This window comes from Halichondria panicea, chromosome 7, assembly GCF_963675165.1.
Source record: "Halichondria panicea chromosome 7, odHalPani1.1, whole genome shotgun sequence".
NCBI lineage: Eukaryota > Metazoa > Porifera > Demospongiae > Suberitida > Halichondriidae > Halichondria > Halichondria panicea.
The window spans coordinates 782,447-798,700 of NC_087383.1; the positions used below are offsets into that span (position 1 = coordinate 782,447).

Below are 16,254 nucleotides of genomic sequence, written 5' to 3' on the forward strand. Positions count from 1 at the left end.
AAGTGTTCATCCTCCATTACAGGGAGAGGGCTGGCCCTTCCGGCAGCTGCATGGCTTGAATGGTTTGTGGTAAAAGCTACAAAGGAGGTGTGACCTATGGTGTGACATCCTCGAAGGTACGTGTCTCTGGACTGATTCTGTAGTCACCACTGTACATGTACTGACTGCTCCAGCCAAGAAACTGAAGGTAGCTATCCTGTCATTGTCAATGGCACCCTAGGCCCTGTGTATACGTATGCTATCCCACATCATAGTCTAGTCAATGTACGTAGATCTATTAGAATCTATATACGTATACGAAGAACGATAACGCTATAATAGTCTGCAGGTACTAACTTTAGGTGGTGCTAACATTAATACCAAATATCAAAGACAAACGTTTATACGTTCCGCAGCCAAAATATCAACTACAGAGCTAGCTGGAAACAAAACCGATGTCTTTGAGCTATAAGGTATAAATTATTTCCAGGCTGCTAATAATACTATTAAAATAGATCACTGACTGTCCCAGCATTGTAACCATTGTCTCATTGCTGCAGGCTGCAGTGGACACCCTCAACTTGTACCAGGTCAAGGCCGGAGCAAATTCGGTGGCAAAGAAACAGACGGCTAGATTGCTCGAGGCAGCCGAAAGGTTCTTTATTAGGACGGGACATTCGGTAGAGGAACTGAACCGACTGAATGTCATCCATGTTGCAGGCACAAAAGGAAAGGTGAGATCAGTTTAGCCTGGGGGGGGGGGGGTTGGGTGTTGGAGCCTGGGGAGGGGATGTTATTAAAGATGTGCTTAAAAACCTTGTTGGACTACTTATCTAATGATGTGTTTTTAGATCAGTAACTGATTTCAGATTGACTTTCTTGAAGAAAAAGCATAGCTTTGGTGCTATTGTGATAGCTAACTTTGAGTGCTTATAATTATAAGTTGAGTTTTTTAATTGCGTCGATCGTTATTTCTGCACCAACATGCAGGGCTCGGTGTGTGCCTTGTGTGAGAGCATTCTGAGACAGTGCGGCTTAAGGACAGGACTAGTAACGTGAGTGCTGCAATGTACAAATGCCCAGGGCAGCTTGGGCCCTAGTAACGTGAGTGCTGCAATGTACAAATGCCCAGGGCAGCTTGGGCCCTAGTAACGTGAGTGCTGCAATGTACAAATGCCCAGGGCAGCTTGGGCCCTAGTAACGTGAGTGCTGCAATATACAAATGCCCAGAACGAAAAAGATTATCCATTTTCAAGTGGTACTTTAGAATAACAGAATCTTTAAAAAGCGTTGTATTTGAATAAAGTTCGGTTATTAGCAATCCCTGGCTCTACAAGTTGTGGCTCAGGTTCACCTGAAAAACGAATTTTTTGTAGCCCTTGTCCTAATATGCAGGGTGGGTGCTCTAGGCCAGTAGAGGCTGTATATATAGAGGGCAGTCTAACGTCACTCTCCCTGTATCCTCCGTGCGTATATAGGTCCCCTCATCTTCTTGAGGTGAGGGAGAGGATAAAGATCAATGGCCGCTCTCTAACACACAATCTCTTTGCCCACTATTTCTGGGAGTGCTTCAACAAGTTAGACAGTTCAAAGGTGAGACATTGTGACGTGTGAACGATCATATCATCTGTACATCAGTGGTTGCCATAGGTACAGCACACGGTGCAGCCTGAGGCTGTAATTCAATTTATTGTGAATAATTATTATCCATTTTTACACTAACTGAAAAAACTTTGTTGCTCCGCAGAAAAGTGAATTAAATATGCCGAGTCATTATCGTCTGCTAACTCTAGTGGCTTTCCACGTCTTTCTGGAAGAGAAGGTATCAGTGCCTTCATGCCTGTACATGTACATGCATGTATACATGTCACATGACTGCAGGTGGACGTGGCTATAGTGGAAGTGGGGAAGGGTGGGGCTTATGACACGACAAATATCATACAGTGAGTTAATTACTACTCTTGGCAAATCTTGAGTTAATTGAACGGGTTAAAAATCACCTGCTTCCAATATTATCATTTTTTCCACTAACTAGCTATACCTCTAGACCGGATGCACTGTTGCTTCTTAACAGGCCATATATCATTTGTTTTTCTTCCAACCAAAGCTATAACATACCCACCACCCTGCAGACATCCCCTTGTGTGTGGTATCACTCTCCTTGACCTGGACCACACAGCTGAGCTGGGGGACAGTCTGGAGGCCATTGCCTGGCACAAGGCAGGGATCAGCAAGCCAGACCACCCTCTCATCACACACCCACAGACACAGGGAGCCATGGAGGTCATCGCACAGCAGGCTAGGCAGAGACAGGTGAGGGAAACTGCAGAGACATTATTGGGATTGTAGTGTTACTGCCTGAATTTTAGGGAATTAAATTCCGTTTAGGTACGTAGCTAATTGAACTTTTAATTGCCGTATAAAACTGTTATAATTTTTGCGATTTTACTTTTTAGGTATCCTCTATCGAAGTTGCACCGCATCTTAGCTGTTATCCTGGGGAAGAAGTCGGTTAGTGTTACCATTAAATATGTATTTTGCTTTGACCCCTTGGTCTGCCCCCCACACACACACACACTCACACCACTGGTCTGCCCGCCCCCCACACAACACACACACCCACTCAGTTCTCGGACTAAGTGGTCGGCACAACCAGTACAACGCATCACTGGCCGTGCAAATCTGCAAAAAATGGCTGACTCTAAAAGGACTATGGTCTGGTTGTGATCTTGATCCAGGTGAGATTGATGAAGTGTGATGGCTTCACTGATTCAACGCTTGCATGATGTTCCTCTCACACAGACGATACTGTGGTGAGGAGAGAGGTGTGTGGAATACCAGAGGCCCCTCCATTCCAACTAACAAAGCAGTTCCGTGACGGTGAGCCATTACCTTGAGAGTTGAGTGTACGTTAATTCCCTCTACATGTGTAATTATGTATATACACAATCATGTAGCAATCTTCGATAATCCATAACTTGTGCTGCGAAGGTCCGATTCCCAAACAAGTTATAGTATTTAGTAGCTGTTTGGTATTGCTACCATATGGTGTGCTTAGATCAATAATTTATTTCGGGCCCAAATTGTCCTATTTTGAAAAAGTGTGGGCTACTGTGTTTGCGTTTAGGAGTTCCACTGTAATTGGGAATGGTCCTTTGAACCCTGCATGTGCTTATATCCACTTCTGCTCAGGTCTGCGTGAGTGTCGTTGGCCCGGGAGGTGTCATGTTGAGAGAAGGGACGGGGTTACCTTCTACCTGGACTCTGCTCACACACCCCTCAGTATGAAGGTAACTATAGCAATGGAAAAACGCTTGCTTGTATTATACTCCATACAGTCAGACTTAGATGATTAGTATAAGACATTGTTACATAAGGTCCATTAATGATTCTTGCAATCGATAATAATTATAGTCCCTTCATTCTTCAGGCTTGTGCACAGTGGTTCAAAGAAGAAGCTGATAAAGAAAGCGCTGAAAACGTAAGGTTGGTATTTCAGAAGCTAAACTCGCTATCTAATGTACCCCATTTCTTCTCCCACACGGCAGTGTTACCGTGAGAGTGCTTCTCTTCAACTTTATTGGGCATAGAGACCCCAAAGCCCTCCTAACACCACTTCTAGTGAGTCTACTCCACGCATAGAAACCCTTACAGTTTATTATAAATCCATTCTCTCTTTTCTATCCAGAGTTGCAACTTTGACTACGCCTTGTTTGCTCCGAGCTTCACTGGAGCTGACGGGTCAAATACAGCTGGTGAGAGAATGCATGTCCAATAATATTATATATACCCTCTCATGTACGTCATAATTATGTGCACAAATTTTTTGATTAGCTCTCTTAAAATGTCATTCTAGTTTTGTGTGTGTTCCCTCATGCAAACAATTTCTTGTATAAAATTATTATTGCTATAGATCAGCTGTATCGGAAGACCTCCCCTGAGGCACAATACGAGAGCTCACGCGAGAACGAGAGAATATGGCAAGAGCTGACAACACAGTATTTAATAACTCCGTCACCATCGTGCAAACCAGAAGACAGTCGAGAACCTGACATCATAACTAGGCAACCGTCAGATACAATTACACAAACTCGATTCTTCCTGAGTCTTGACCATGCGATTCACTGGTGCTGTGCTGGCAGGGGGTGGTCTGTGCAGTCCACAGCTCCTCGTACACTAGGGGAGGTCAAAGAGACCCCCAGCAAACTGAAAAATGCCCCCCACATACAAATACTAGTGACCGGTAGCGTTAGATTGATAGGAACCACCATGTTTATTTTGAACTGTTCACTCAGTTGATGGAGAACATTCTATATGTTTTATTTTTTTTTATCTAGCGTTACAGACCACTATGTTTATTTATTTATAATTATGGAAAATGTGCACACACAAAAATATTACTCTACAATGTATTTTTCTACATAAGATGATCTTTACCACTACAAAACTTTTTTTTGTTGTTGGTAAAGATCGCCTCATATCCTGATTATTTCCTTGCACATGCGCAGAGACTGTATACAATTGTACATTCACAAAGACAAGAAACCAAGAAAGGAGAATTAAGCATTGGCAATGAAAGGCTACAGTCTTCTACTGTGTGTGTTCCTAGTGCAGCTGGCCCTGGGAGACAACTCTGATGTGTACTACTGGCGTTCAAACTCCAACTGGAACAATCCTTCTAACTGGGAACTAGGCAGTCCTCCTTGTGGGAAGCAGATCGCATCTGTGAGAACAATAGCTATGTATCTCATGCACCCTTAGTGTATAGTATTGCATTTACTATGATAGTTTACCCTTCTTGTTTGCCATAGATTCCTGACAAATCGATAATCTACTTGAAGGATGATGTAACTATTCAGACCTTAATGCTCCCTGAGAATGGACAGATTATTCTCGGAGCTAACATTGCTGTAACCTTCTCTGAAGATGCTTCTTGTGGAGGTATATATCGTGTATTGTGTATACGGGATTTCTGTTGTGGTAAAACTACATGTGACACAAAAAGTTGTATGGGATAGTCCCTTACAAGTGTTGCCTGGTGATTACAAGCAATTACAATAAGATTGTATTGTGGTCGTTATCAATACGTTCCCTGAGTGGGTGGTCACTTAGAAACCTGTATAATTCCCACAACAGATGGCCCAGGAACAAACCCAGCTGCTGCAGAGCCTAACCCTACGGTAAGAGATTCTATGCTATATCTACACAAAATAGTGTGTTTTGTGCTTGAAAGTTTAATAGTGATAATATAACGTACATACTGTATAGCTAGCTATAATTATCTTTTTAATCTACAGTGCCTTGCATGTATCCTTATATGGTGTTGGGCTAGCTGGAGCCATGCATATTGTGGGTGGCATCCGTTTGGCTGCTTGGGTTCGTCTATATAGCTTCCACTAGACGTGACAGCTGTACATGCTTTTAGGTGTGGTTGTGTTACAAATGCTGTACTCATCACTTCAGGTGCCAACAATCTGTAATCTCATTATATCAATACCGTCAATTTTCAGAATGAATTCATTGGCAATTCTGCCCACTATTGGGAGTGTAGTGACAACTGGATGACCTCCAATAACGTCATAGCTGAGCACCCACCTTGTAGAGGGGACACAGCTGTGTTTGAGGAGGTACGTTCGGTTTTGTACGTCTATCTAGTTCATCTATCTAGATACAGTATGCCATAGCTTTAAGTATATACAGTAGAGCTTGAAGGTACAGTGTGTGTGTGTGTAGTATCAGTTTAGATGTGCGTGTTTGTACAGGAAATGTATTTTAAAGGAGAATTGTGTTTACTTGTGTAGACTAATGATGTTATGGTTACGGGTGTTGTCTAATCCACTTGTGTTGCTTTCACAGAACTCCTACTTTCACTCTGTGTTAGCCAATGAGACTATCTACATAAACTCCCTCACAGTGCGTGGCCAAAAGATCAACTTAAAGAATGAACTAGGTCAGTCCCCAACAATAGACAATAATTTATTATGTGTGTGGATAGTACAAAGCATAAGATTTCTTATCTTATTTCTGGCCACTAAGAGCTATAATTTACAAAGAGCATTCTGTGAATTACACATTCAAGTCTATTTAATAGTTAATGCTGTGCTTCCATGCATACAGATGCAAGAGAGTTTCAACTGAATATCAACATTGTCCCTGGCTGTGCCAGTGACCCCACCCAGTGCCCCTGCCCCTCCGGTCAAGGCTGCCTGAAATCAATTGGTATGTACTCTCATACATATACATACACATTATGGACTGAGATATCAAACTTCAGCTTCGATCATCTATCTAGTAGCCATGGCTTTCAGTGCATGTACTAGTAGTGTAGAGGTAGCTAGCTTTGTATGCTTATGTTATAGTAGCTGCATTTAAATATTACTTCTCTGCTCTCAAAACTTCCGAATGCAACTATTATTAATGACAGCTGTTTGTATCTACAGGAGTCACTGATGGAGTTAATGCTGGAATGGTTGCTGGAATTGTTGTGGGACTTCTGATTTGTCTACTCGTTTTGGCTGCAGTGATAGTCATAGTGGTTGTTGCTGTCATAATGTAAGTCAATAAGTACAAATATTGTGCATTTAAAAATGCCCTTAAAGTCATTTCTACAATATTAAGCAGCTTTCCTTATCTACAATTAAACTACATACTTGAAAGCTGGTGTAATGTACACAGGTACAAGAGGAAAAGTACTGTCGGAGTATACAAGAAAGATGAGCTGCTGGATTATGAAGATGGCCAATCAGACGGGAAAGAAGTAACCACCGCCCCCTCCCCCACACCCCGTACTTTTGACAACCCTGTGTATGAGTCGACCACTATTGCCTCAGGGGACGTACAACTCAACAGCTATCAAGGGAACCCAAAGCTCGATTTCCAAGCCCCAGCTGACGACTCCGCTGTTGTCCCTGGTGATGGTGTCTACGAAGCTGTTGGAGATCATCTAGGCTCACATGATGAAGAGTTTGTGAAAGTGGACCTTGAAGCTCTCGAGGTGGCACTGAACGTGGCCGGCCCAACTGAGGAATATGAAGATTTCGATTCCGAGCTCTTTGAAGAGAATGGAAAGGGCAAGAAGGGAAAGAAGTCGAAGAAATACGAACGCTTCTGAGAACTGTGAACTTTTGGTTGAACTGAATATATTATACACTGTGCTGAGAACAATTTGCTAGCTTTACAATAATGCTGAATTATAAATGTAGATATCTATATACCTATATTTGGCTATATATAATCAGTCTAAGGGACTTGGTGGTGTGGTGGTGTTAGCTTGGGTGGAGCAATACATGAGGTTCTGGTGCACACTGTCACATCTACGACTTGTATAGTAGACTATAAACAAGAGCACAACCTAAATTTGTGCAGCTCAGTTTTTGGGGAGGGGCTGGTCACTGCATACTAATCTGTACCACCACACAAACAATCAGCAGCCCGGATGCAGGTCAACCTCAGCTAGGCTGCCAAGGGCCCAAACACTGACACATGCAAGACATACATGTATTGAAGCTATAGATCTCGACAAGCACAGATAGATCTCGACAACAGAGGCAAAAACTGAGGTATATGAATTGTGATAGCTTGCTCTATATAATAATTTATACTATAATCAGGTAGACTATACTATTTATACGCATGGACAGACCACCAACCCTTCCCACCTATATAGCTGGAAAGGTTTCGTTAGACTGTGTATACACAACTTTGTTGGTTGAGTAGACTCTACATAACATTGGATTATAATTTACTAACTGATACGGACCTATATATACGATCTACATACATGCAGTATAATTATGAGGATTAATATTAATTGCATTGCTTTTTGGTTGGATGTCTAGGGCCTCTTAGTCTCCACATCAAAGCATAGAGCTGAAATTTTACTTCAAGCCTCAGGCTATTATAAAATAGGTCATGCATATAAACGTGTTCACTGTTCATATGCTAAGAGTAAATAAATCCTTTACATACTATTTGGCTGTGCATGTAGTACACGAATTTCAGGTTGCTGCAATGCCATAGTATACCTATAGGAATAGTATCTCCAAACTCTCCTGACCGACGAATTAAGTTTAGGAAGTAATTAGAGAGAGGGAGTGAATCGTCAGTGAACTATGATAACTGTATTCATTGATTGCCATATTAAGTCTAGCTAGTTCATTGACGTGTGCATATACTAACCCTCAAGGCATACGTCATCCATTGTTTACTGTACCCATGTACACAGGAATCTACATGCACACAATGCGATTATTCGTTCCTCTGGTATCCACTCTTGCACTTCTGGACGTATGCATTCTCCTTGCAACTCCAGCTGCTGCAGCTCCATGCATCTACGTCACTGGACACGCATCAGTGGCACAACGGAATGTCTGTCTGAGCATTACTGACGCTTTACAGTTTATAAATCAGAGCAATGTGCAACTAATGTTCGAACCTGGACTGCATGTCTTGCGAAATACAAGCACTGGAGTTATTCATGGTTTTAATGGAACCGTTTTTCGAGGTATGGGATCCAACGTTACTCTCACTTGTGAAGATAATATTGGACTGGTTTTTCTGCAATCGAATCAATTGACAATTCAAGACTTAACGATTACAGGATGTTCCATGGGAGCCGATCAATTGGCAACTGTTACAGAACATGCTGAAATGACTTTCGAACAAGTTATAACAATTCCAAATGATTTAAACGTTGGACTGTTGATTGCCGATAGCCGTGATGTAAGAATTGAAAGTGTTGATATCTCTAGAATGAATGGAATTGGATTGGTTGGGCTTAACTTGTTGGGAGAGACGAGAATCAGTGGTGTCAAATTCACATCAAACAAACCAATCACAGCAAGTTGTCCACCACTTGATATTCGTTCTAACAATACTGACAGTATTGCAGGTGGTATGTTCCTCCTGTATCAAGACTATCAACTGGATACACCATCTCAACCTGATACTCATAACAACCTGACAATTTTGAATTGCCGATTCTTTGATAATGAGGACTGCAGTGATGTATGGGTGCCGGAAATATTCAACGATCGAACAGGCCAATTGGATTACAGCTTTGGTGGAGGTGGTGGCATGACACTAATGAATGCACAAACTCACTACTCTGTTCGCTCGCTCATCCAGAGCTCAAATTTCCAATCCAATATCGCAAAATTTGGCAGCGGAGCTCATATTGGATTTTTTACTGGGTCTGGAAATAGCACTGTCGTCTTCAACAAGTGTACTTTCTTGAACAATGGAAACATGGAGCAATATTATAGCGGAGGGGGCATTGCTGTGCTTGTGGACCTGATTCGACCTAACGGGACACGACCTGATAAGAGGAGTCTAACAGATCCCCTTCTGACAGTAACCGACACAAACTTTACTGGGAACTCGGCGTTTTACGGAGGTGGCTTGTACGTCTACACTCTCACTGGCAGTGGCGATATCAAGGTACCGACATCGTTCAAAATTGATCGTTGTAATTTCAGAGAGAACAGAGCTCCAGCTGCATCAGCGGCCTTGGTATTCAACCGTGAAGGAAGTATCTTCAACGCCCTGTCTCGGACTGAAATTATCGATAGTTGCTTTGACAATAATGATGCTAATTTTGAGGAGGCTGGTGAAAAAAACTTGATTGTGGGTGTGACGTTTCTCACTCGTGGAGGGGACGTAGTTCTCAGAGGAAACACTCTATTCAATGGCAATTTAGGATCTGCTCTAACCAGTTCACAGGCCAATATTATTATTGATGGCGATATCACCATAGCGAATACAACAGGATTTGTCGGCTCGCTACGGCTGACCGATCTTGCAAAGTTAATTCTTAAACGGAACTCGGTACTCACTTTCACGGGGAACGCTGCTGCCATATATGGAGGTGCAATATACGAGGGATCGCAAGGAAGCCATTTGAGATATGCCCAACAAGGCTGCTTTCTGTATTTTGAACAAGTCAATACGCTGCCCGAAATTGAGACTTGTCCTGATTTTGCAAGTCTGAATGTTACAATGATCTTCCATGACAATCGAGCCATTTTGGGAACTAACATATATGGGTCGTCTCTAGAGAAATGTAGCTGGGTGCACTGTCTAAGAAAAATTCCTGGAAACAGTGACCTTACAATTCTGAAGGCCCTAGAACATATAAACATCGCTAGTGTAACCAGAACACAAAACGAATCATCATTGGAAGTATCCACTCTCCCTTCTCGAATTAATATCATTAATTACACAGAGGAGCATGTAATGCCTGGACAAGAATTTCTTGTAAATATAATAGTTTATGACGACCTTGATCAGTCCATCAGCTCGGGCCTTGGCTCTACAATACGGAAGAAGGATACAATCGTTAATGAAAACAAGGCCTTTTCTAGACTGGGTCCGAATGGATTCCAGTTTGTAGATCGTTCCTTTAATAATTCCACTGTATCTCGTATACCCGTCACCATTACCGGAAATCAAAATCAGAAACTTACCGTGTTCGTTGGCTCGACTGATGAAAGCTCTAATGCCATTGGCTCTTTTAACATCACGCTGACTGACTGCCTTCTGGGTTTTCGTTACGACTCCGATAAACAGTCATGTGTTTGTCAGCCAGTATTTGATTTGGCTGGTGTGAAGTGTCGAGCAGAGTCCGGTATTATAACACTCTACAATGATACATGGGTAGGGCTAGTGCAGGATGGCAACGAGTCGCGACTAGGCTACACAAGGTGTACGGTAAACTTTTGCAAAGTTGGCGATATAAATATCACAAAAGATAATTTTAACCAACGTTGTAAAGACTCACTGAATCGTGAGGGGGTGGGCTGTGGACAATGTAGGGCAAACTTTAGCAGTACTTTTGGATCTAATCAATGTTTGGAATGTACAAACTACTATCTGTTCTTAATAATCGCATTCATAGCTACTGGCATAGGAACTATGTTTGTACTGTCTTTTTTTCGAATCAGCATCGCAGAAGGCTACCTAAACAGTGTTTTGTTTTATTCCAATATCATCGATTTGTTTGCCGTGTTCTTGGTGCCCCCCAATTCCTCCTATATCAATGCATTCATTCCTTTGTTTTGGATCAGTCAGAATCTTGGAATACAAGCCTGCTTCTTCGACGGTATGACTACACTTGATGCATACGGTCTGAGGTTTGCCTACGTTGCGTACCTGCTCATATTGATGGTACTAGTTAGCCTGCTGTCACGCTTTATTCAACTACCTACAAGTTTCACATATTCACCTACTAAAGTGTTCGCTACTTTATTGATACTATGCTATATCAGCCTCCTTGAAACCTGTGTGAGCATTTTCGCATTTCAAAAGGTCAACCTAGATAATGGTAAAGTACTGATTAGCTGGTATTATGACCCGAATGTTATCTATTTTGAAGGTATCCATGGTGTCCTCTTTGCGTTAGCAGTTATAACTATGGTTGTATATGTTATTCCTTTCCCAATCTTAATACTGTCTCCAAAACTTATACTGAGAAGCAAATTTTTCGATCGATTCAAACCTCTTTTGGATCCATTTTGGGCTCCACTAAAACCTGGTTATGAATGGTGGGTGGCCTTTCGTCTTGTGCTCAGATGGATTCCAGTTTTCCTTAATGTTTTCCTCACTTCTTTGCTATCCATAGTATGGACCCTTTACATTTTAGGTTTTTGTCTCATATGCCTACTCTTCATGCAAACAAAGCTGCAGCCATTTTCTGGCTCATCCAGAAATTTGTTTGATGATCTACTGCTAACTAACCTAGTACTAATAATGACTGGAAGTGTTCCACTTCTAAGTAGTTTTGGTGCTTCTGCGTCCGGGGCGGTGTTGCCAATTGTGTTTGTTTCACTAGCCTATGTTGTGTTTTTGGTGATTCTTATATTCCAAATCGACCAGACCCATCCTGATATAAGGAATCGTTTTTCGAAATGGCTAAAGAAAAAGAAGGCACCTGCTCCCGAGGTCAGTGATAGTCGTAACGAGTCTCCTAGCAACGAGAATGTCACCCACTCCGAAGTGGTGGTATCACCACGGTGTAAAACAAAGGGATCAATTCGTTTTGCATCACCAGATGCAGACGAGGTATTGTGCGATCGACGATTTGTCTCTTATCGAGAGTCTCTTCTTGGTGATGAAGAAGAGAATAACAAAGGATTTCTGAGCTCCATTAATAAGTCAACCATCGAGACATCTGTTTGAACAGTATAAATGTACTGTGTATAATTGCATGCATGTGCTGTGCGTTCATATAAATTATTTATTGTACTAGCCTACTAGTACAATTATATCTTGCCAATTAATATTGGGAGTACATACATGTAATCTGTTTTGCATAATTATGTATTCATATATACCGGGTACAATGAGATTCATTGCACACAGGAAATTATAAATTTCCTGGGGGCCGGGCTGAACTAGCTGCTATTTGCAGAGTCAGTATATATAGAATGCCCAGAGAGCCCTATAGTATATATATATATACGTAGCTAGCTAGCTACACAGACTGCAATGGATGGAAGCCTATTGCTCATTCTTATTTTAAGTTGCATGCAGACTGCAATCTCCATCATAACAGTATGTCCACCACCTGCACTAGACAGCAACAAGTCAGAAAAAGACAGTGACAGCTTGAGTCTCACCCAAACATTGTTGAACATTCCACAGGACGGTTCTCCTTTCAGAGAAATCTGTCTACAGCCGGGAGAGTATACACTAGAGAAAGTGATCCCGGCCTTTTCAGTTTCTGGAATAAGTTTAATCGGAAACAGCGAAAATGCTTCTGAAGTGATTGTCTCTTGCGATAAAATGAGTGGTCTTATGTTCACGATGACTAACAATATCACAATTGCCAACTTAACGATTTCCGGTTGTAGTCAGATTGTAGAAAACACTCATTTTGGTAACATTACTACAGCTCTTTATATCGATGATTGCGATGACGTCACGATCTCGAATGTTGTGATAGCTAACACTAAGGGAGTTGGACTGTTCGCCATTAATCTCCATGGAAACTGTGTTTTTGAGGGAGTTGTCTTTGAGAACAATACAGGTGTAAGTTCTACTAGTGGAGGAGCCTTTCTAGTCTTCCAGGACGATTATGACACAAGTAAAGGTTTGCGTAACAACACTGTGGAATTTTCTAATTGCACTTTCGAAAGGAATTCAGTTGCTTCAATCGTGGATAATGATGTTATGAATGGTGGTGGTGGTCTTAAAGTGGTATTATCGCAAGTGAGTTATCAGGTTAATTTACGGTTGAGTTCCTCCCATTTTTACGCTAACTCTGCCAAGTATGGTGCTGGATTATTAATTGCCATAACAACTCTCACTAATAAGCCTATTCTGTACAATAGCTGGCCCTGGGGTGTTTCCTGGAACATTTCCATTGAAGGATGTTTGTTTGATAGTAACCGTGCGTCAGTTGGAGCTTCTGCTTTACTTGTGTACAAAGATGAAGTATGTGCGATTGCCTTTAATCGGTTTGTAATCTCTGATTGTGTATTCATTGATAACGTTGCCGCTAGCAATAGCTTACCCACGCTAGGTCCCATGCGTCTCAAAGGCACCACGGTTAGTATCCAGTATGTGAACATTTCCTTACAAGGCATTAATGAATTTACTCGCAACCACGGTACTCCAACGGAAATTATCAGTAGTGAACTTTCAATTTGTGGTGATGTTCATGTGTTTGGTAATGAGGGGATACACGGTAGTGGTTTTAGGCTACTAGGAACCGCTACCATTTTGTTGTATTGGCATGGCAATTCTTTGCTGAATTTCACTGGAAATAGTGATCTGTCTGCTGATGATGGGGCGGTGATATACGTAGGACCAGCAGATGATAGGCATGGCTTTATGACTGGGGAAGACTATGATCCTTGTTTCATTAATTTTGATATGGAGCCGGGTGATTGTAGCAACTTCAATGCTGTTGTTACACCAATTGTTAATTTCAATTACCATAGTAATGAGGGATTTGCCGTCTTTGGTTCAACTCTAAAAAATTGTTTGTGGGCAGAGTGTCTACTGAATATAAAAGGTGGTGAGTCTGCTTATGGTGGTTTGACTGACAAAGGAATCTTTGACTTTGGTAATAGTACTGCTAAAAATTTTTCAACTTTGGTTAACAGTATCCAATTGTGTACAGCTGGTAATGTATCAGTAATGCCAGGGCAACTATTTCAAATGCGAGTTAAATTATTGGACAGATTCACCCAATCAGTAACTGGTATTGTGAATGCAGCTGTTGTACAAGGAAACGCAAGTATTGTGAGTAATGCCATTGGACCATGGTTTGTTAGTGATACTGGCACGGCTGTAGTGTCCCTTTCTCTACAAGGTATACCAGATCAGACTGTAACGCTATCCATATATGCAGTAGATGATCGCAGTACCATTCCGTATACTGAAATTGAGGTGACGCTCTTGCCGTGCTTGATTGGGTTTCAGTTTGACAATGTACGTAAACAATGTACATGTGATGACAGCTTATCTAGAGCAAACATCTTATGTGATGTAAAAAGTGGCTTTGTTAGTACTCCCGGTACTGTTTGGTTTGGACCAATTAACAATGAGAATGAGAACTCAACGATTGTTTTAACAAAGTGTAATGAGAACTACTGTAAAGCCGATATCGTTACTATTTCTAACAATGATTTCGATTTTAAATGTACAACTGGGCTTAATCGGCGCGGAGTTGGCTGTGGTGCTTGTATGACTAACCACAGCGCCATGTTGGGTTCAAATCAGTGCCAAGAATGTACCAACTACAGCTTATTTCTGGTTGTCTTGTTTTTTATTACTGGGATTTTGACTGTTGCTGGGATAACTTTGCTAAGAATCACTATCACTGAAGGCTATCTAAATGCAGTGCTGTTCTACAGTAATATCGTACATGTGTATGCGGTGTTTTTCGTTCCATCAGAACATGGTACTGGGCCATTTTTCCTTACAGCTTGGATTAGTCAAAACTTTGGTATTCCTGCTTGTTTTTACGATGGTATGACCAATTTAACAGCAATGGGCCTACACCTGCTCTATATTGTGTATCTAATCTCCTTGACAGTCTTGCTATCCCTGATTCTTAAATGCAAGCAGCTGCCTTGGAGTGACCAGTTTGCACCAAGTAAAGTTGTGGCTACTCTCTTGGTTATCTGTTACACTAGCCTTCTGGAAACCTGTGTTGAAATAATCTCCTTCACTAGAGTCACAACACTGGATGGTGAAGTGTACATAAGATGGTATTTTGATGCAAATGTAGTGTATTTCAGTGGCCTCCATGCAGCGCTCTCTGTTCTGGCAATTTTGATTATTCTACTCTATATCATCCCATTTCCATTTCTAATGATCTCACCACGTCTCATTTACAAGGTCCGCTTCTTTAACAAGCTACAACCCCTACTCGATACATTTTGGGGTCCTTTCAAACCAAAGTTTAACTGGTGGCTTTCTTTTAGACTTTTTCTTCGGTGGATACCAATTTTTGTTGCCTCCTTTGTTCCTGCTCCTACTAATATTGTTGTCATGACTCTCTTGTGTGGTTCCCTACTGTTTGTGCAATCGCAAGTTAAACCTTTTCGTGGTCAGTGGCAGAATTTGTTAGACGAAACACTTGTGCTTAATCTGTTGCTTTTATTCAGTGGCTATTTCTTTTTCTCCGATCAACAAATTGACAGACGTGAGGTGTACAGTGGCGTTCTTGTCGTGTGTGCCTATCTACAGTTTGGAGCTGTTTTTATGCATCATATACTAAGTAGATTCCCCAATTGTAAGCCATTTCTATCTGAACTGCCTACAAAGCTGAGAAACTTTTCGTTGAATCGTCCGGCTGAAGTTTCGGACATGGAAGAAATATCGACTGCTCCACCGGTTATCACGCATTCTGAGATAACTATTTCAAAGGAGCAGAAAGAAGAAGACAAAAGAAATTTGATACAAGAAGTGATTGAGCTTGAGAGTCAGTCTGCAGCTGCAACTGGTTCATCCCATGCTATGGTTAATCCTAACGCCTCAACGACGAATTCACTGGCTTCTGAAGAGCATGGGACAATGGGGGGTTACAGAGTGTCACTGAGTGAGTCTGAAAATAGGAACTCATTTCCACTGAGATTGAGGCATTCGTTTGCTGAAGACAGAGAACCTCTGTTAGCTGATGTGGACAATGTTTAGTTAGTTAATGCAATGTGTACACTTGTTTTTGTGCTAACTTTATAAGCATTGTTATTTTTGTTGCAATGCACATGTGCTGTACTTATAATTATGCTGATTAGTGCGGCTAATTCATGAGACTAGGTGTATGGA

At 41.6% G+C, this 16,254-nt stretch overlaps 3 protein-coding genes across 6 annotated transcripts; all 3 read left to right on the top strand.

The window, feature by feature from the left end:
• The first annotated feature begins 33 nt into the window (after positions 1 to 33).
• Positions 34 to 4,389, top strand: LOC135338354 (folylpolyglutamate synthase, mitochondrial-like). Of its 4 annotated transcripts, none has more exons than XM_064534453.1 (16): positions 34 to 187; positions 322 to 452; positions 540 to 713; positions 970 to 1,034; positions 1,458 to 1,572; positions 1,727 to 1,801; positions 1,861 to 1,922; positions 2,112 to 2,292; positions 2,436 to 2,490; positions 2,607 to 2,717; positions 2,782 to 2,859; positions 3,172 to 3,269; positions 3,410 to 3,465; positions 3,528 to 3,600; positions 3,668 to 3,734; positions 3,893 to 4,389. In XM_064534453.1, exons 2-16 carry the CDS (start codon positions 435 to 437, stop codon positions 4,276 to 4,278), a joined length of 1,614 nt encoding a protein of 537 aa, XP_064390523.1. In that variant the 5' UTR covers positions 34 to 187; positions 322 to 434; the 3' UTR covers positions 4,279 to 4,389. The 4 variants fall into 4 exon arrangements, 3 of the variants coding, with proteins under 3 accessions (XP_064390523.1, XP_064390524.1, XP_064390522.1); XM_064534454.1 differs by having other exon boundaries at positions 329 to 452; XR_010395490.1 differs by having other exon boundaries at positions 37 to 187; positions 396 to 452; positions 3,410 to 3,460; positions 3,893 to 3,968.
• An 88-nt stretch (positions 4,390 to 4,477) lies between these two features.
• Positions 4,478 to 7,213, top strand: LOC135338355 (uncharacterized). Its single transcript, XM_064534455.1, has 8 exons — positions 4,478 to 4,704; positions 4,791 to 4,920; positions 5,116 to 5,159; positions 5,490 to 5,606; positions 5,836 to 5,929; positions 6,097 to 6,198; positions 6,420 to 6,531; positions 6,655 to 7,213. The coding sequence occupies exons 1-8, from the start codon at positions 4,552 to 4,554 to the stop codon at positions 7,088 to 7,090; spliced, it is 1,188 nt and encodes a 395-aa protein (XP_064390525.1). The 5' UTR covers positions 4,478 to 4,551; the 3' UTR covers positions 7,091 to 7,213.
• Positions 7,214 to 7,354: 141 nt separating this feature from the next.
• Positions 7,355 to 16,227, top strand: LOC135338353 (uncharacterized). The gene is made up of 2 exons (XM_064534451.1): positions 7,355 to 7,538; positions 8,204 to 16,227. The coding sequence occupies exon 2, from the start codon at positions 8,212 to 8,214 to the stop codon at positions 12,151 to 12,153; it is 3,942 nt and encodes a 1,313-aa protein (XP_064390521.1). The 5' UTR covers positions 7,355 to 7,538; positions 8,204 to 8,211; the 3' UTR covers positions 12,154 to 16,227.
• Positions 16,228 to 16,254: the final 27 nt, after the last annotated feature.